At 40.1% G+C, this 21,556-nt stretch overlaps 1 protein-coding gene across 10 annotated transcripts in view; it reads left to right on the top strand.

The window, feature by feature from the left end:
* The window catches only part of zmynd8 (zinc finger, MYND-type containing 8), a 102,891-nt gene that overhangs the window by 41,301 nt on the left and 40,034 nt on the right, over positions 1-21,556 (top strand). For 5 of the 10 annotated variants that reach the window (XM_072242678.1, XM_072242670.1, XM_072242703.1 and 2 more), the window contains 4 exons: positions 13,079-13,297; positions 13,939-14,052; positions 15,562-15,654; positions 18,604-18,691. In XM_072242678.1, coding sequence (XP_072098779.1) covers positions 13,079-13,297; positions 13,939-14,052; positions 15,562-15,654; positions 18,604-18,691 — 514 coding nt within the window. Of the gene's footprint in view, positions 1-13,078; positions 13,298-13,938; positions 14,053-15,561; positions 15,655-18,603; positions 18,692-21,556 lie in introns of those variants that run through there. The other 5 variants (XM_072242726.1, XM_072242686.1, XM_072242694.1 and 2 more) reach the window with 3 other exon arrangements.

Here is a 21,556-nt window from a genome sequence, read left to right as displayed (position 1 = left end):
GTGTCCAGAATTGAATGCAGAGCTACATTTGTGATCTAACCAGTGTATTTCTGAATGTCAAGACCCCTTTTTTGTTTCTTATTATCCTGTCAATATACCTTACTGTTTTCAAAGACTCTTAGTTATACATACCCAGGTTACATTCAGGCATACTCTTTGGTATTGTGCCATTAAGTCTTTATTCTTATTGTCCTTTTTGCAATTGTATATTACTTGCATCATATTTCAGCTATTTGCCAATCTTGTTCAGCTTGTCTATCCTCTTGCAGTCTGTTTCTACCTTTGTCACTGTTTTATTGCATCTACTTGTGCTTTTTTGAATCCAGCATACTTTCCATAGCATTAATACATTGGACAAAAAGCTGATCCTGACTCTGTGGAACAGAGAGTCCTGATGAAGTTGCTCGACACAAAATGGTGTATGTTTATTCCTCTCCATAGTTGCTGCCTGACCTACTGAGTTTCTCCAGTATTCTGTGTGTGATGATCCTAGACTTACCTGTAGTGTACCACTTCTCAGAACAACAACTTGTTACTCTTGAAGCCAGGTTCATTTTATTGTTTCTATTGACCCTTCGAATCTGCAGTTGTCAATTTTGCTAACCAGTCTTTTGTATGGAATCATGAATTTTAGGAAATCCACAACAACCTCTACCATATTCCTTTCACCACCTAAAGCTCAAATCTTTAGAGTTTTGACCAGCAACCAATCCGGCTATTGGAAGTTTGAGTAAAGGGGATTTCACTTAGGTCCACTGCCTGAGAGAAAAAGGGAACAGCGGGTCGTGGCTGTGTAAGAGAGCTTTGACCAGTTACCATTCTAAACATCAGAAGTTTGAGAGGAGGGGATTTCACTCGGATCCACTGCCCAAGTAGAGAAAGGGAGCAGCAGGTCACGGCAGTGTGATAGAGTTTGTCCAGTGACTAGTCCATGTTTGAGATTGGTTAGCAAGAGCAAATTAAAGGAAGGCAGGGGCAAGCACAGAGGCTATCATCTGAGTGGACAGAGTCAGAGTGGAGATCTTGAGGCTTTATCTCTTTGAGGCTTCAGCAAAGAGGGGCTTTAGTCAGAGAAAGCAAAAAATGAAAATCCCAAGGTTATTTTTTTTTTCCTTCCCTCCTTTATATCTGCTCAGCTAGGATAGTAGAGATGCCAGGCGGAACGGTTGAATACTCCTCTTGTGGGATGTGGGATGTGGGAGGTAGGGAGACCTCCAGTGTTCCTGACGACTAGAACTGCAGGAAGTGCATCTAGCTGCAGCTTCTAAGAATCCACATTAAGGAGTTGGAGCTGGAAATGAATGAACTCCAGCTCATTTGGGAGGCTGAAGGGGTGATAGATAATGACATATAAAAAGGTACAGGAAACTGGCTGACAGTCAGGAAGGGGAAAGGGGTTAAGGAGCCAGTGCAGAATACCCCTGCAGCCATCCCTCCAACAACAGGTATATCATTTTGAATACTGCCAGGGGATGGGGGGGGGGAGGCGGGGGAATGACCTAACAGGAAAGTTAGAGTTTTCAGGTCTCTGGCACTGAGTCAGAGGGAAGGGGAGAAGAAGAGGCACACTGTGGTGATTGGGGATTTGTTAGTTCAGGGGACAGACAGGAGATTCTGTGGGCGAGGACGAGATTCCTGGAAGGTATGTTGCCTCCAGGTGCTAATGTCTGGGATATCTTGGATTTACTCCTCAGCATTCTTAAGTGGGATGGTAAATACCCAAAGGTTGTAGTCCATGTAGGTACCAATGACATGGGTAGGATGAATGATGAAGCTCCAGCTCAAACTGTGTCATCAAGTTTGCGGATGGCACAACATTGGTTGGCCTTATCAAGAATGATGACGAGATGGATTATAGAGAGGAAGTGGAGAGGCTGGTGGATTGGTGGGAGAAGAACAACCTAAGTCTGAACATGGAGAAAACAAAGGAAGTCATTGTGGACTTCAGGAAGGCGCAGACAAACCATCTCCTCTGCGAATACATGGCTCCTCCGTAGAGAGAGTTGAGTGCACCGAGTTCCTGGGAGTTTACATCACGGGTGACCTCACCTGGTCCCTTAATATCACCTCCCTGAACAAGAAGGCACAACAGCACCTCCACTTCCTAAGAAGACTGAGGCAAGCAAGGCTCGGTCCACCCCCTAACTTAACTGCTTTTTACAGGAGCGCTATTGAGAGCATCCTGCCAAGTTGGATCTCCATCTGACATGGGAGAGGTCGAGCATCGGATCAGAAGAACCCACAAAGGACTGAGAACAGCTGAGAGGATCATAGGAGTATCCCTACCAACCATTGGGGACATTTATCCTTTTAGAACAAAGATGAAGAGAAATTTCTTTAGCCAGAGAGTGGTGAATCTGTGGAATTTTTTTTGCCAGAAGCAGCTGTGAAAGCCAAGTCTTTATGTATATTTAAGGCAGAGGTTGATAGATTCTTGATTGGTTAGGGCAAGAAGGGATATGGAGAGAAGGCAGGATATTGGGGCTGAAAGGAAAATTAGATCAATGATGTTGAAATCGCAGAGCATAATCAATGGGCCAAATGGCCTAACTCTGCTCGTATAGAAGAAAGCAGAAGGAAGCCCTTAACTCCAAGTGGAGTCATCGGGATGCTGACATGACGGCATTTTTTTAGCAGGCTTTCTTGTTTTTACAAGGCCGAGTTGCTAGCTCGACGCTTAACCCAGCATGGATGGAACGCGTGCAAGGGAGCCGGCTGGATTTGAACTCAGGAGCCTTCGCTCCGACGTCCAGTGCTGATGCCACTACACCACCAGCTGGCTGATTCTGCTCCTATTATTTTATGGTATTTCCATTCCCTTGTTGCATTGAAAGAATTGCCTAATTTAGTCAAACATGCTTTCCCTTAAATGGGCTGAATGTTTCTTCTCAAATTATGTCTGAAAAAATAATGTTAACTGAATTGTCATGTATCCCCTTTTTAACATGAGGTATCTCCTCTGAAGGTTTGATCGGTTACAGCAAGCCATTTTGTAACATCCAGCCACACCTTTCCAAACAATCAAGAATGTACTCCATGTGGATAACGGGACTTGTTTACTTTAAGCATAACCAGCCTTTTCAGAATCTTGTCCTCATCAATTTTCACTCCTTTTCTATTTATTTTGCTAATTCTTTCTTTTGGATTTTGACAGCATACTCATCATAGAAAACAGGAAGAGGCCCTTCAGCCCAAGATAGCTGAGACACCATGATGCTGATTTAAGCTAATCTCACATGGTGTCATTCTTTCCATTCCCTGCTTGTTCATGTGCTTATCTAAATGTCTCCTAAACATTGCTATCATATCTGTTTATATCATTCCTCAGGGCAGCACGCTCCAGGCACCTATCATTCTCTGTTCAACTTAAAGCTATGCCATCTTGTTTTTGACATTCCCACCCTGGGGGAAATACACTGAGTACATACTATTGTACCAATCTGCCCTTTCTACATAGTCATTTGTAGAGACTGGTTCAGGAATTTGATTAATATAAAGTTCATTTTTCATCAGCATATAAAGCTGGAAAGGCTTCCATTGATCAGTAAATCTGTTTTTTATTCTGGCTAGATCTTCCCCTTTTTAGATCATGCTGTATCTCTAAACTAAACTAAAACTAGTTAGCCCCACGCATGGCTGCAGAAGGCTTCAGGGTTTCCTATATTAACTGGCAGCAAGCGTGGTTCTCTTGAGTTATTCAGCTGACGTGTATCATATGACCTCTTTTTGTATATGCTTCTGTATCTCCTTTACCATTATGAAGGACTAGTTATTATTCTCTTAACTTTCCAGCTTGTTTCAGCTACAGTAACAGTAACATTTCCACACCTCCCCCAAGAAGGGTCACTTGGTATTCTGTTATAATTTACCTCCAGTATTTGTTTCTTTGTCACCTTGGTTCTGCTTATCTCATTGAAGTAAGTCCTAGTCCAGTTAAGAAGCTTTGCTTTCGATTGTTCTATGCCCTTTACTGTTAATCTAATCCTTTTTATGATTTGATGATCTCTGCTTCCCAAGTATCCTTTCTTTGAACCTTGATATACTTGCCTCACCTCACTTCCCAGAATTAATCTGACAATGTCTTGTGCCTCATTGGCCAGATAAGTCCTCATCGAGGAAATTCTGTTGGGCACATTTTGTAAAGTCCTTGCTTTATTTGTTCATTAACCATTACAATAAATTAAAAGAGTGTATTGGAATTCTACAATCTCACAGCTATAGTTTTTGGACGTTTTTGTAATTTCCCTGCAAATTTGCTCATCTTGCTACTACTAGTTGTTAGGGAAACTTACAGAATAGCCCCAGTAGTGTGATGACTTCATTTTCATTTCCATTTCCTGACTCTAACTAAATGGATTCTGGACTTGTCTTTTCAAGGGTGCACTCTCCCTCTAGCTTAATCATATCTTCATTAATCACTTGCTGCTTTTCTTTTCTTTCCTCCTCCCCTGTCTTTCTTGAACATCTTGTATCCACCAGTATTGTTGCCTAATCCTGACTATTTATGTTGTGTTTTATTTATTACAATACATCATATTCTCATTCTGCTAGTTCTTCATCTTACTAAACATGCTTATGACGCTCTGTGAATTACGTGTATTTTAGGTCTTTTTTTCGTCTTTTCACTTTGTCACTTATTTGGCTCCAATTTAAAACTCTATGATTTTCTACTCTGGTGCCATCTACCACTTGCCAATTTTTTTGTGCACCTTATTATTGTTACATACAATTGCCTATGTCTTGATAGCTTAGTATGAACTTCCCAGCTATGACATCCATTTTGTACAGGTGTATCTTATCAGGATTGATTCCATTGCCACTAAACCTTGTGGTCCTCCTTTCATCATGACTTCAGTCACACCTTAATGTTACAGGTTACACTCTTTGCATCCAATCTTATGTTGCAGGGAAGACCATTGATGAACTCATTGATTGTTGATGAGATGTTGCCCTGAGGAGAAAAACGGCAACATCCTAGTGTTGTACTGATTAACCTTTGACAATCACTGCCATTTTCCTTTGTAATTGGCAGGAGTCTAGCCACTTGGATTTCCATTGATTTTTTTTTGGGTTAATTTTGGTTTTACTAGGGCTCTTTTGGCTAAATATTGCCTTTATATCAAACCAGCTATTGTCAGATGTTTTCTGGAAATTTCCATATTTTGAGAAGGGCTCAGGACTAACTGGTCATGGTGGAACCTAAACAGAGTTTGGCAACTATTATCTCTTGGCCTGATGATAACCTCTTGCATTATTTTACTGAAAGCAGGTTTTGTAATGGGATGAGTGTTCTATTTTGGGTCAAGGTGGGCAACAAGGAAGGAAGCTGTGAGGAAGTGTCAAGTGCATTGAATTCGTTGGAATGGTAGATTGAAGAGAGAGACAAACCAAACTGATGTTGGATAGTATTCATGTTTGGAAGCTCAATGAGACAGGAGATGTATTGGAAGTCTTATTAATATTGTGATTGGTTGATTGTTCGTCGTATCCAATCATGACAGCCAGATTTGTTCTATTCCTGGGAACTGAACGAAGAAACTATGTGGGGAAAGTTCTTAAAGTGGAAAAGCCTGGCACTGGAGCAGCTCCACTTTCGATCTCGGGAAGTTGGGTCCAGCAGTATGGGTAGTCATCACAACTGGGGACTTCCTTGGTTACAGTGAATAACCATTACTTCTTCTGTTCCTTGTCATGCCCTTCGCTTTCCATGAAGCATTATAGAACTGCCTTCCTGTCCTTTGGATCTTACCTTTGATCTCATCCGCCAAGTCTGCCAGAGCAATGTACATGTATAAAGTGATTATGTTGCAAAGAATGAGGACGATGTCAAGGGTGGAAACTATATGCCTCTTAAAGTGAGTGGAGGTGGAAGGAAAAGCTGCTGATGCTGGTTCTATCAAAAAGGAATGAAATTAAGAGAAGGTACTTTCTTGACAAAAGGTGACATGACAAGCCTTTCCTTTGTGTAATGGAACAGGAGCTGAATACTGAGATGCACTCTTGATGTTCCTTAACAAATGTAATAGGGGTCAGATTCAGTATGAGGTGAAGTAACTAAACTTAAAGAACTAAAGTCCAAGAACATCCATAGCTTTGTTGACTTGAACTACCTTAATGCTCTACCCCAATGTTGTCAGCTCTGTGCTGCATTCCTCCAGCAGTTCAAAGTATATTTGTTATCAAAGTATGTATGCAGAATACAACTCTGAGATTGGTCCTCCTGCGGGCAGCCACGAAACAAAGAAACGCCATGGAACCCGTTCAAGAAACAATCAAACACCCAGCGCACGAGAAAATAAGTTGCACAAACAGCAAAAAGCAAATGAACAACACAGAATATCAAATGCCAATCCAGCAGTCCACTAGTTTAGTTTAGTTCAGCACCATGCCATTAATCCACTGCAGGCCGCAGGGCCATACTTCACCAATGCACCCCAGTCCACATCAATCAAATGGCTCAAAAACAGCAAAAAAAAAATGAGTAGTCAGAATCGACGCATGCAACATGAACCTCAGCGTACCCCCAAAACGAGTCCACAGCCTCACCAATCAATCCTTGCAACGTGGATCCCAGCGCTCCTGCACTTCTCCCCAACAGCATCCAGTGAGAGGGAGAGGAAGACTGGAGAAACACAGGCAGACAGCGCAGAACATCCACCCATCCTCTGCTCTGGTCCTCTTCAACTTCAACCTTGTGCAACACTTCAATCGCAGAGAAGCAGTGAAGTTGATCATGATGCGTCAATCAGAGAGAAGCAATGAAGTCAATCATGGGCTTCCCTGACTCCAGGCTTCCAAGCTTCCAGGCTGCACACTCCATTCCAAACTTCACGAGACTCCCTTGGAGACAACAAAGCACCAGATTGCTCAATCAGCCCAAAGACGTACCATCAAAATGTAAGTCACAGGTTCCAATCACATGCTGCTTAATAGTCGAATCATACTTGAAAGAAGTAAAAGAAATAGTTTCATGAACTGTCTGCGGGACAGAAGAAGTTCTACATGTTCTCATCATTTCACATTTCACCCTTGAGCCATGACCTGTAGTTGTCGTCTCACCCAAACTCAGTTGAAACAGCCCACTTGCATTTACCCTATCTGTGCCCTCAGAATTGTGTATAATTTTACCTATTTCGAGATAAAACTTGGAACAGGCCCTTTTTGGCCCAATGAGCAGTGTCACTCACCTATTTAACCCTGGCCAAATCACAGGATAATTTACAATGACCAATTAACCTACAAACTGGTAAACCTTTGTACTGTGGGAGGAAATTAACATGGTCACAGGGAGAATGTACAGCTCCTCACAGATGGCGCCAGAATTGAATGCTGAAATCCACCCCAAGTGCTAACCACTTCACTATTGTGGCGCCCATTTTTGTCATAGTCATAGTAGTCATAGTCATACTTTATTGATCCCGAGGGAAATTGGTTTTCGTTACAGAGACTCTATGTCTCGTCATAGAGTCTTTATGCCTTCCCTTTTATTTATTTCATTCCTTTGCTCACCAATCGAGGATAGTTATTTATTTTAAATATTAAAGGTTATGCCTTGCAAAAAAACAGAATGAGCCATAGTTTTGCAACCAGATGTCAGTGTAATTTTCACTCTTTGCAGGTGTGTTGCAAAGATGACTCATACACAGTAGTAGTTCCACTTCTCACCTCTGTCTTGTGCATTTACGCTCTTCTTTTAGAAATGTGGCTGAAAAACATTGCATTGTATCATAACCTCCATTTTCATTATGAGCTGTCATATGTCCATGCAGATTTCCTTATGATCAGTAGTTTGAAATTCTGGCATTTTATAGTCTGAACAATGATTTTCAAGCAAATTTGAAAGGCTGACTTCAATAATCAAGCATAAATTCATAAAAATGATCCCTTCACATGAACCAAAAGCTCAGTCTGATTTGTCATTAAGTTGTAATTTCAACATTTTAATATGAATTGAAAGACTGGCAAGCCACCAGTAGGTAGGTGGCTGTCCATCGTGTCCGACAACGACAGGAAACCTGTGTGGGAGAGTTTCTAAAGTGGAAAAGCCGTTGCACTGGGACATTTTCACTCTTGACTTCAGAAATTCAAATCCAGTGGTACGAACAAGCTTCACAAACTGGGGTCTTCCGTCGCTGCAGTGGATTACTATAACGTCTTCTGTGCCTTGTCACGCCCGTCACTCTCCTTGGAGTGTTGCAGTACCACATTCCTGGCTGTTGGATCTCATTGTAGATCTCATCCATCCAGTCTTCACAAGCTAGGCCAGGCATGCCCGTGACTCACTGGGGTGTGAGGCCAGTGCCCACCCTCACCTGCTTTAGACCACCTCTCGAAGTGGTGTACTGGGGTGTGGCTACTATTGCAGCAAACAGATACTTGGGGGCCACATTGTGAGAACTGAGTGTCTGTGGGGGCCAAAGGTGAGTGAATGGACACAACAAGCCTCTTCACCAGCGAGGACACCTCCTACGTCCCTGGGGTGTAGGAGGCAGGTCACCAGTTTTGTGTAATAAACCATTCTAAAGCTCTTAAGGTCCACACAAAGTGAGAGCAATGGCAGAGGGAAGTTAACAGATGCACACTTGGTGTCTTAACATAGTAACGGGCATCTTCAGAAATCATATCTATGACATCTGCATTCAACTGAATGGAAAGTATATGCTTAAATGCAGAAAACCCCAGTTACTACCTCTACATGTAATTTCACATGTAATGGTGGTTCAGCATGGTGTGGATTTCAGTTCTAGCTTGCGAATTTTTGAATACTAAAATAATTATCAAAAAGACGTAATAGATTTTGTTAAGTCAGAATATTGTCTGTCTCTCTGTAATGATGAGAACATTACAGTTTAAACCATATTATCAGAAGGTACCTATGGCACCGTTGCTGGCTGTAAGGAAAGTCTCAACCAAATTGCAGTAACATTATTCAATGTGAAGAAGGGATGAAGTGCTGGAAATAATTTCAAAGACCATCCAATGCAGAAATCTAATGTTTCTTCAATTACCAGTTATAGTATTGGGCTGAAGGAATGACAAATAAACATTTTCAAGGCATTTTGCCTTGGATAACACTGAAGGTTTTAAGATTGAATTTATCTGTAGTATTAACCCTATTAGTATGTTCCAAAGTTATTCAGAAAGCCATTTTATATAAAACTTGACATCTACCATATTTAGAGACATCCACCACATTAATAGTTAGATGCCCATTAACTTTGGGAAAAGGACAGGTTCTAAGGTTTATTTTGTAAAGGAGGGAGAAAGATATGTGGATGAAATTCCAGACAGTAATCTTGGAATATCTCTAGTCACAGTCATTGTTGCTAGGGAATGAGAAATCAAGGATGTAAGAGGACCAGATATGAGATATGTTGATTTCTTTTTAAGTACAGGGTCTTGGAGAGATAAAAATATTGAAGGACTTGTCAATGTGGATGATGGGAGAATGGGATTTGGTGTGAGTTCAAATGCCAGCAACAGAGCATTTGATGAAGATAGGTCAAGATGGCATTAGAACAGTTGAGAATGGGGGTAGCAGCAGAGGGTGTGTGGTTGTGGAGATGAAGTCTGCATTTATTATAAAACCAGCAATCTCGGTGATGAAAAATAGGAAATTAAAGCTCATTTCAAAGGCAAATACAATGACAGTTTGTGATTCAGTTTGAGAAGCTGGTCGGGTTGGGCAGTGGAGGGTAGGGGTATAGAATTTGTAGGACAAGTGTAAGCCAGTTGAAAGTTTGGAACATTTTTTGTGTTCAGCTGAGTTCTGTTTAAGCTACACACACAAAATGCTGGTGGAATGCAGCAGGCCAGGCTGCATCTATAGGAAGAGGTACAGTCAATGTTTCGGGCCGAGACCCTTCGTCAGGACTAACTGAAAGAAGAGATTTGAAAGTGGGAGGGGGAGGGGGAGATCCAAAATGATAGAAGAAGACAGGAGGGGGAGGGATGGAGCTAAGAGCTGGAAAGTTGATTGGCAAAAGGAATAGAAGGCTGGAGAAGGGAGAGGATCATTGGACGGGAGGCCTAGGGGGAAAGAAAGGGGTAGGGGAGCACCAGAGGAAGATATAGTGAGAGGGACAGAGGGAGAAAAAAGAGAGAGAAAGAAAGGGGAATAAATAAATAAATACATACATGCATACCGGATGAGGTACGAGGGGGAGGAGGGGCATTACAGAAGTTAGAGAGGTCAATGTTCATGCCATCAGGTTGGAGGCTACCCAGACAGAATATAAGGTGTTGTTCCTCCAACCTGAGTGTGGCTTCATCTTGACAGTAGAGGAGGCCGTGGATAGAAATATCAGAATCCTCCCGCCTCCCCACTAGGAATAGGGTTCCCCTTGTCCTCACCTACCACCCCACCAGCCTCCGGGACCAACATATAATTCTCTGTAACTTCCACCACCTCCAACGGGATCCCACCACCAAGCACATCTTTCCCTCCCCTCCCTATGTGACTCCCTTGTTCATTCGTCCCCCCCATCCCTTCCCACCGATCTCCCTCCCAGCACTTATCCTTGTAAGCGGAACAAGTGCTACACATGCCCTTACACTTCCTCCCTCACCACCATTCAGGGCCCCAGACAGTCCTTCCAGGTGAGGCAACACCTCACCTGTAAGTTGGCTGGTGTGATATACAGCGTCCAGTGCTCCCGGTGTGGCCTTCTGTATATTGGCGGGACCCAACGCAGGCTGGGAGACCATTTCGCTGAACACCTACTCTCTGTCCGCCAGAGAAAGCAGGCTCTCCCAGTGGCCACTCATTTTAATTCCACGTCCCATTCCCATTCTGATATGTCCATCCATGGCCTCCTCTACTCTCAAGATGAAGCCTCACTCAGGTTGGAGGAACAACACCTTATGTTCCATCTGGGTAGCCTCCAACCTGATGGCAAGAACATTGACTTCTCTAACTTCTGTTAATGCCCCTCCTCCCCTTCTTACCCCATCCCTTATTTATTTATTTATTCCCCTTTTTTTTTCTCCCTCTGTCCCTCTCCCTATATCTTCCTCTGATGCTCCCCTGTCCCTTTCTTTCTCCCTAGGCCTCCAATCCCATGATTCTCTCCCTTCTCCAGCCTTGTATCCCTCTTTGCCAATCAACTTTCCAGCTCTTAGCTCTATCCCTCCCCCTCCTGTCTTCTCCTATCATTTCGGATCTCCCCCTCCCCCTCCCACTTTTAAATCTCTGACTATCTCTTCTTTCAGTTCGTCCTGATGAAGGGTCTTGGCCCAAAACGTTGACTGTACCTCTTCCTATAGATGCTCTCTGGCCTGCTGCATTCCACCAGCATTTTGTGTGTGTTGTTTGAATTTCCAGCATCTGCAGATTTCCTCGTGTTTCTGTTTAATCTACCTAGTTTTCAGCAAAATCTTTCTAAGCTCTGTTTGGTGTGAGTACTGATCAATGGCTAAGTGGTACTGTTGAATCAAGAATAATATTAAGCCCTTCCTAAACTGAATGGAGTCAATGATCCTCGCATTTGTAGAAATAGTTCACCTCCACTTGACCAGGAGTTGAAAAGGAAGGTATATAATCATGTACTGAAAGCCACCAGTTTTCTTGGGTGAGGTGGGGGGACCTACGTAAATTGATGGCTTTCATCATTCTGAAAGAGAAGAGCTGAAGTAATGATGCACAGACCATATATTCTTGATATACATACAGCAATTTTTAGTTAATTTAGTTGTTTTGTATGTATTGAGTATTATTAAATGCAGTATTTGTGAGATGTATTAATCCTGTTGTAGTGTCATTAGAATACCGGTACATGTTAGGTATCGAATTACTTATTCAGATGGAAGGTTTTCTCTACAACTTTTCAATACAAAACAGTGGATTCTGGTTAATTGTGACACATCAAGACCAGCACACTTTAGCCCAATTAGCTGAAATTTCATGGGAATAGTTAAAATGGTACAACAAAGACAAATTACTGTTTAACTGAAAAACAAATTATGATATTTAAATTTAACAGAATAAATTATAACACTACTACAGTACTATAATACTATATTAGTTCCCAATAGTTGTCAATGAAAGAATTCATTCAATGTACGTTGCCCAGTTCTTTTGATTGACAGTAAGTGAACAAAAATCAGCACAGGAACTTCGTGCAGATAATGGATTGCCTTCATACAATGCTTTTAATGTTTACATCCTCCAAGTCTTCAGTTTCATTGTAACATTCAAGATACCTCTCGATACCTTCAAATTATTCATAGTTCCTAACCTGTAGAAATAACAAAATCATTGCACTTTCACTTCCAGCCATTTCTGGCATCTCCAAGCCACAATGTATGAAAAACTTCAGTGAGGAAAACACTTCTGAAATGTCTTGCTGCTTATTGCTCGCTAACTGTCAATAACAAAAAACATGCTTTTTGAATACAAACACATGCAACTGATGCTGTTTAAAAACTGTTCTCTCTAAGCATAGTGTAGTGTCTCACAACCACAGAGGTACATGCAATTGGCACCAGTTAGAAACTGTTTGGCAACAGTGTCCCATATAAATGAAGGAAATCCTGGCTATTTTCTCAGTTTTTGTTCTTTAAGAGTTGTCCCAAATAAGTGGCTGCCCCAATTAGCTGATGGCCCAATTAATTAGAATCCACTGTATTTAGTTTTTTGGCTTTTTTTTTGCTGAATATTAAGCTTAAATCAATTGACCATTGTTTTCTGTGCTTTCTTCCCCACTTCTGTCTAAATAAAAAGGTGCAGAAATCAGTAACCTTTATCACTTATTTATTTTGTATTCTTTTGCTTGCAAGATAAATGTAATAAACAAAACTAAGTGCATGTCTTGGAAGTAAAGAAAATTATTCCCTGAATTTGATGAGACTTTCTTAGATATCTTGGAAAAAAAAAACAACCTTATCACTAATTTGTCATCTTCTGAATATCTTTACTATTCTGGCAAATTTGTTCATTGGACAGTTGTTCCTATTGCACTCCTAACCATCTGGTGCTTGGGATGAGAAGCCTAACAGAACTGGTATTTCTTTTGCATCCTAACAATTGATGATCACCCCATTTTGAAACCAAGCCTGTTTCTCTTGCCTGCCATTTCAGTTGACACTTAGACGTGGTCCCTTTGCTTCTATGAAGCAGCCATTCACCAAAGACCTTCTTCATGTTGTACCACAGGATGGTCGAAATGACTTCTATTGCTGGGTGTGCCACCGGGAGGGCCAGGTTCTGTGCTGCGAACTCTGTCCTCGTGTCTACCATGCAAAGTGTTTAAAACTGAACGCTGAACCGGAAGGGGACTGGTTCTGTCCAGAATGTGAGGTATGATAAAAGATAGTTAAAACTATGGTGAGGGAAATGGGTCTGAATTTGTACAAATTCATTCTTTAATTAAGGAAGTGGGATTTTTATTTTGATTATATATGATGAGTCTGGGTAAAAAATGCATGTAGCCACAATTCTTAGGATAAGGTTCATCAGTAACACAAACTGGTATGGATACAGGGAACTGACTGAGTTGCGAAAAAAATGATTAGTTTTCTTTGAGCTTGATGGAACATTTCTTTATTGTATCATTAACCCTTTGAGCAATGAGGTATAAAGTTAATCAAATAACTTATTAATTTTTCTTTTCTTAAGTTCCAGGTTTTATAATTTTGTTATTTCATCTGTAGTAAGTTTACAATCAGCAGCTTTAGAAGCTAGCAGATATTTTTCAAAGGGTTAATGCAGTAACTTGTTAAACCTGATGGCTTTGGACTCATTTGGCACACTTGTCATTCAGACTGCTGTAGAGTTCATGAGTAAGAAGGATGTCTAACTGAAGATTAATGGCACGTTCTCTTGAAGGCAGCGTTCAATGGCATGTCATATCTGTGTTGTGCTGAGGTGGTTCCCAACCCATGCAACATAAGCAGATTAGTGCTTTTTAAAAATAATTCTTTAATCTGTTTATTTCACAGAAAATCACGGTCGCTGAATGTATTGAGACTCAGAGTAAAGCTATGACTATGCTCACTATAGATCAATTGTCTTATCTGCTGAAATTTGCACTACAGAAGATGAAGCAGCCAGGAGTAAGTACAATCGGAAACACCGTGAAATAACTGTAATATCTTCCCGGACTTCTAGAGGGGACGTGTTGCTGATGTTAGCTAAGCTATCAGTTTAGGGTTTTGAGTGACAGTGAGGGGGGGATTAAATTTTGTGAAAAAATAAAATAAAATAATTATGCAATAATAAGTATGGAATGATATTTATAGTTAGAAATAAGAACAAGATGTAAAGAATTGAATACAGTGCAGAATATGAATCTTATTATGTAATTTTAGAAATATTAAACATTTAATAAATCACATCATCACATGTTTTCAGCAGTCCTTTTGCAAAAAGTGAATTCAGTAACCAATCTCTCTAAAACATAAAACACTTGATTTTATTCTAACATGTTTGCTTGGAACAACAAGAATCTTTTCTATGCTTCTTGATAGCCTGTTTAACTGTTCAGTATCCAGCAGCCATAGAAGTTACGCCTTCTTGAGATTGCTGCCGCACAGCTACACCTTGCAAACATAAACTGCAAATGATAAGTTATAAGAAATACTGTTTTTGCAGTTCAATGGCATCTCGATAAGTTTCACTTTTTCACTCCTGTCTTTAATTTAATTACTGACAACAAAGTGGGCCTCTCTGAGATGCTCTTGTGGGTGACCTCTGAAGGAATTAGCCAGTGGAAATTCTCGACAGTGTCACAGCTTCAAGTGGGTGTTACCAAATTTTTGCTGACAACCGTTGAAATTATACATAAACCTAGTTTCAAAGCACTGAGTAGTGGCGTATTCGTATTATTTCCACCATCCGACCTTTTTACATATTTATTTATTTAGCGATACAGTGGGGAACAAGGTCCTTCCACCCCAACAAGCTGTGTCGCCCAGCAACCCACCTATTTAACCCGAGCCTAATCACAGAACAATTTACAGTGACCAATTAACCTACGTGGGAGGAATCCAGAGCACTCGGAGAGGACCCATACAGTCATGGGAAGAATGTACAAATTTCTTACAGATTGCCCCAGAATTGAACTCTGAACTTTTGATGCCCCAAGCTGTAATAGTGTTGAGTTAATTGCTGCACTACCATGGTGCCCCCTGTTATTGTAACAATTTATCATCATTCTGATCCATTCATAGTTAAGCTCTTCCTTGTGCCCCCAAGCTATATGGACAAAATTACTCCATTTATGCAGCAGGCTGTACTAAACATCATTAGTGGGTGTCGGCCCGAAATGTCGACTGTACTGATTTCTGTAGATGCTGCCTGGCCTACTGAGTTCCTTTAGCATTTTGTGTGTGTTGCTTGGATTTTCAGCATCCATAGATTTTCGCTTGTTTGTGATTAGTGAGATTTGCTCAGTTATGACTAATTGTTTGCCATAATTATACAGCAGCCATTATCCCTTTTTCAAATTCTTTCTTTAGAAGGGAAACTAAATCCAAACTTTAATTATTAAAGTATTTTCCTCAACAATTCCTTTGGTTCTAATTATTCTTAACTTCTTAAAATACTGTGCTGCTTTTTAACAGACTGAACCCTTCCACAAGCCAGTTTCATTAGAACAACATCCTGATTATGCTGAATATATCTTTCATCCGATGGACATCTGCACATTAGAAAAGGTATGTTAAGACTGAGGAACTCATGGTCTATAATTACTTTCTCCTTGTATATACAATATTCATTTTTGATTTTTGTTTTATTATCTCCCTAGTTGTTTAATTACCCTCTTTCTTAATGTGCCTCTTTGATTTATACTAAGCTGAAGTATTTTATTTCAAAAAGCTGTCTGAATCCTGGTTCAAAGTAAATGCACATTTTCTTGTAAGAATATCATTTTGTCTAGTGCCATCCAGTGGCAGAGATTGAATTTAACAACCTGCGTTTCTATAAACTTGTACATTTTCAAGATTAGGCCTCGGCAGACATTTGCTCAAATGTCTGCCAAGGCTAAAGTTATGCACTGAGAAAATGAACCCATTGGTTCACATTATTTATGCATGCTGTGATTATAAAAGTTGTTCTGTGCATGTTAGATTGTGCCAGAGATCTTTCCCTGGTCAATTAGAGACCACCAGGAAATTCCCCTGGACACTTCCTGGGAACAATTCAGCTTAGTGCAGCGAATCCCAACCTGGAGTCCATGGACCCCTTGCTTAACGGCATTGGTTCAAGGCATAAAAAAGGTTGTAAACCCCTGGATTAGTGGGTCAAACGTTTGTCTGCCATCAGTTGGACGGTTATACATTGACAGGCAGAAATTGGCTGTTAAATCTAGAAATTACAAACTGTATTTGTCACTCATAAAACACTAAAGGAGATTAGCAAAATGACATGATGTGTAGCGCCTTACTTTATACATTGATCTATTGTTTTTCTATCAAGCCTCAGTGTAGTGCTCGGAATATAAATACGTATTAAGAAGCATTGCTGTTGTCCTGTTAGTTATTCTGGCCTCCCTACACAGTGTACACACACACAGCCGGATGTTGGAGTCCCTGCCAGTGTGAGGGACCTTTGTCTGGTGACACTCACTGTACTGGATACATGATAGCAGATTACAGGATGAAGACCTGACACCCTCCCCTACATTTCTTCACTTCTATGCAGACTATAAGACATAGCATAATTAGGCCATTCAGCCCATTGAGTCTGCTCCACTATTCCATCATGGCTGATTTATTATTCCTTTCAATCTCATTCTCTTGCCTTCTCACTGTAACATTTGATACCTTTGCTAATTAACTTTCACTTTAAATATACCTAATGATTTGGCCTCCACAGCCATCTTGGCAATGAACTCCACAGATGCACCACCCTCTGGCTAATGAAATTCCTCCTCATCTCTGTTCTAAAGGGATGTCCTTCAATTTTGAGGCTGTGCCCTCTGGTCCTGGACTCCTCCATTGTAGGAAATGTCCACTCTATCTAGACCTTTCAATAATTGATAGATTTTAATGAGATCACCCTTCATTCTTCTAAACTCCAGCGAGTAGAGGTACAGAGCCATCAATTGCTATAAACCTTTGATTCCCAGAGTAATTCTTGTGAATCTCCTCTGGTCCCTCTCCAATGCCAGCACATCCCTTACTGGATAAGTGGCCCAAAACTACTCACAAGTGCAGTCTGACCAGTGACTTTTCAGTAGCTGCTGCGGCTGCCATGGAGAGCAGTTCTTGCTGGGAGTTGCAGCTACAGTAATAACAAGGTTGATTTGTTCTGGTAGCTGCTGCCAGAAACTGCTCTGGGAAAGGTCTTGTGTAAGAGAGTTGAAAATCTTCCGAACAGTTTCTATCATATTTTTGCTGCCTTTTTGCACCTGTTTATTGCACCAAAATTTCTGAACACTTTGATTATTTATGTTTAGTTTTTTAACTATAAGTTAGCAATTTGGGGTTTGTTGTAGTTGCATATGATTGTAGAAATTGAGCAATGTTTTCGATTTCATTACCCGTGTCTCCTCTGTGATACATGATATAAAAGTTGGAAGCATCGATCTGGAGCAAAAGGAAAAACCTTAAAACCTTTAAAAATAGGTAGGTGAGTAAGGCTGTGGCTAGGACTAGAGCAGCCATGATGTTATTGATCAGAACAAATTTCAGTGGCCACTTGGCTTATACCTACATATACTTGTTTCGTGTGTTCTTTTGTTCTTAACTAGATATTTCTCTTTTCTATTACTGGAATTTATAATTCTCTGTTTACTACAGTAGAATTTTAATTCAGTTCCAGAATTCTGACCATTGTTTCATGAACATAACAATTTCAATACTGCTCAGGCCTTTGAAATACAAAGAATAGAAATGCACACAATAACCTCTTATTTCTGTTCTCTGGAAAAAGACCCCACCTTGCTCCCTCCTCTCATGGGCTTGTTGTGTTACTTTATGACCCTGTTAATCTGTGGTGCTTCTTTAAATGATTTATCAACCTCTAGCAAATCCCTTTGCTCTCCACACCTGTGATTACAAACAAGAAAAATGCCTTTAGTGAATGTTGTATGTTAAAAATATTCCTCACTATTTATATCCCTTGTTCTTGACATAGAAACTCTGCTAAATGCGTAAAATTTAAAAAAAAATCAATGCTGTCCGGGGGTAATTTAAAAGCCTTGCTCATATATGTAGTTTTTTTTAACATAGCAGATATGTGTTCGAATTTAAGAACGATGCCCAGCAAACTGCCTGCCAATAATCCATTAGTGCATTAAGTTATCAGGTTTAAATTGGGACAGGATTCATGCGAATGAAATTCATTTTTATTTCTTGTATGCTGTGACAATGTTCAAGCAGCCAATACCAAAGTGAACCATGGACACAATGTTTCATTGTGCTTTTGACACAATTCTAGTAAATGCTTGGCTGTTCAATGAGAGCATAATGACTTCTTGTACATAAGTTACACACTGGGAAAGTTGAAGTCTATTGATTAACCACTCAATCATTTAGACTAAATAACTTGGCTTTCACTAAAGATCGACTACATTTTGTGACCTTGAGGGTTCTTCAGTGTTGTTGTCATTCTAATTCTGCACATGCATTCAATACTATTGACTTATTCTATTCTTTTAGAATGTCAAAAAGAAGATGTATGGTTGCACTGAGGCTTTCCTTGCTGATGTTAAATGGATATTGCATAACTGCATCATATATAACGGTGGTAAATATCATTTATACTCAATAGTTATTTTGAAGTATATACTTTTTAACATTTTTATCCTGTATTCTCCCATTCTAGTGGATACTTATAGTGAAGGAATGATTGGATTCTATATGTTTGCTGAAATTATAGAACTGGAACTAATTTAAAATAATTCAATCATATTATTTTTAATATCAACTGCAGTAAATCTCCAATAACATTGAAATCCAAGACTGTCAAAGATTTGACTCTTTACAGAAAAATGTAAATAATTTATGTAAGTAAGCAGTTGAAGCATATTGTAGAATGTAAAATTAAACTACAGCTATTTAAATGAATGTGAAGTGGACCGTAATTGTTCTCTATTAATCCTGTGTATTAGAATAAAATCCAGGATTATACATGTTGCATTCAATGTCAGCTGATGTACTTGAGTGATACTCAACAATGAATGTGCAAGAGAACACTGATGATGATTTCTACAAAAATTTTACACTGGCCACTATTTATAATTCTTACAAAGCACAAGTTCTGGAAAAAGTAATTTTTTTTTTTAGTTAAATATTCTCCTCTTCTGCACTTGTGTTTGCTTGAGCATGCTGCCTCCAGTTGCATTACCAAACTCATAATGCATGCCTATGGGGTGCAATTACTTCTTTTAACAGAAGAAGTATGGTGAATAGTCTTCTACAACCTTGTTTGTATCAACAGCACCTGGTAAATAATTCGAGACTGTCCAACAGTGGAGGATATCAAAGAACAAACCATACTTGTTGTGAATGTAATCTAGCTAAAGTTTCAGAATGTGAGACCACTTTCTGTGTCAAATTTCTCCCATTCACTTTTTGTCCATTGCTAATGAATAGTGACGCTATTAATAGAGTAACAGAACACAAGAGATTCTGCAGATGCTGGAAATCCAGAGAACACACACAAAATGCTGGAGGAACTCAACCGGCCAGGTAGCATCCTTGGAGAGGAATAAAGAGCCAAATGTTTCAGGCGGAGACCCTTCATCAGGAAAGGTCTTTTGTTTTCTCTGATGTCTGCTGCCTTGGTGCCTACTGAAGATTAAGCCTTTGAACCTTTGTGCTTTCTGCACAACTGAAACACACTGTCTGCACATTTGGAACATCTAGCCACCGAGTTGATGAAGGACTATTGCTGGCTTGTTTTGCCTGTGATACTTGGAAATAGGATCGAAGAGATACCAACAAATGTCATGTTTGTGAATGTGAATTGAAGCAGAATTTCACACGTTTAAAAATTGTTCTGTTTCTCATCGAGATAGCAGAGGAGCTGAAAAATAATCTTTTTTTCTCTTACAATTCTCTGTCATTAACTGCTGAATTGACTCTGTGCCTTTTGATACTTCAAATTAGTTATCTGAGCTTTGACAGTAGGCTTCCTCGTAAAGGCACAGGTGCAAGACATAAGCCAACTTGACTTGTTCACTTTGACTTCAGCAAGTGGCTGAGTGTATTGGACACGACAAAGAATATAGGTCTGACAATCTCCTGGCAGTAGTTACGAAGACATTTTCTTGAACTTGCTGTGTCTTTGGCTAAACTGTTCCAGTGCAACTAAAAGACACAGCATCATGGAACTGGCCTGACATTACCAAAAATTTCCCCATTACTTTATGGTGAATTATCAGCAAAATGATGGAAGCATTGTGAATTATTGTCTTAAAAAATCAATTTCTACCATCATCTGGTAAATATGCTCTGCTGGGTGAACTGCAGTTTCTTTTGGCCACGGCTTTAAACCTCTGGCTTTCACCACATGGAAGGGCAAGGGAAATGAGTGACTGGGGAAATACTTGGAATTCTTCTACAGCCTGGCTTGGATATAGAGTATATTACCATTCCTTCATTGGAACAGAGTCAAGATCCTGGAATTTCCTTCCCACACACCTTTTGGGAGTACCTTCGGCACACAAGCTGCAGCAGTTCAAAAAGAAAGCAAACTATTGTTTTCTCCAGGCCGATTAATGATGAGCTTTAGATAGATCTTTATCCCAAGTGAACTTACTGTTTCACAGTATCATTAAAGTGCAAAGATATACAAATATTAGAAGAGAAGTAAGCAGGTTAAAAAATAACTTACCTCAGACAGTCTAACAGGAAGTGATCCATTAAGACATAGGAGCAAAATTAAACCATTCAGCCCATTGAGTCTGCTCTGCCATTCCATCATGGCTGATCCCGGATCCCACTCAACCCCATACACCTGCCTTCTCGCCATATCCTTTGATATCCTGACTAATTAGGAAACCATCAACTTCTGACTTAAATATACCCATGGACTTGGCCTCCATTGTAGAGCAGTCCACAGATTTACTACTCTCTGTCTAAAAAGGATTTCTGCTTACTTCTGTTCTAAAAGGTTGTCCCCTCTAGTTCCAAATACACCCACCCTAGTAAACATCCTCTACACATCCACCTTATCTAGTTCTTCCAACGTTCGGTAGGTTTCAATGAGATCCTACTCCGCATTCTTCTAAATTCCAGTGAGTACAGGCCCAAAGCTGCCAAATGCACCTCACATGTTAATCTCTTCATTCCCAGAATCATCCTCGAGAACCACCTGGACTCTCTCCAATGACAACACATCCTTTCTGAGATAAGGGGTCCAAATCTGTTGACAGTACTGCAAGTGTGGCCTGACAAGTGTCTTCTTTCTTTTTCTTTTTAAATCTTTTTATTGAATAAGTATACAAAGGGTAAACCATAAAGGCACTAATACACTGTTAGAAATTACAGGAGATATTAATACAGAAGAAAAAATTGATACAAACAGTGCAATTTAAACATAAAATAATAGGGTAAAATAATAGTATACTAATTTTTATATATATATCTCAATAGAGAAAAGGAAAAA

This window comes from Mobula birostris, chromosome 2 (genome assembly GCF_030028105.1).
Source record: "Mobula birostris isolate sMobBir1 chromosome 2, sMobBir1.hap1, whole genome shotgun sequence".
NCBI lineage: Eukaryota > Metazoa > Chordata > Chondrichthyes > Myliobatiformes > Myliobatidae > Mobula > Mobula birostris.
This window is presented reverse-complemented; position numbering and strand designations above follow the sequence as displayed.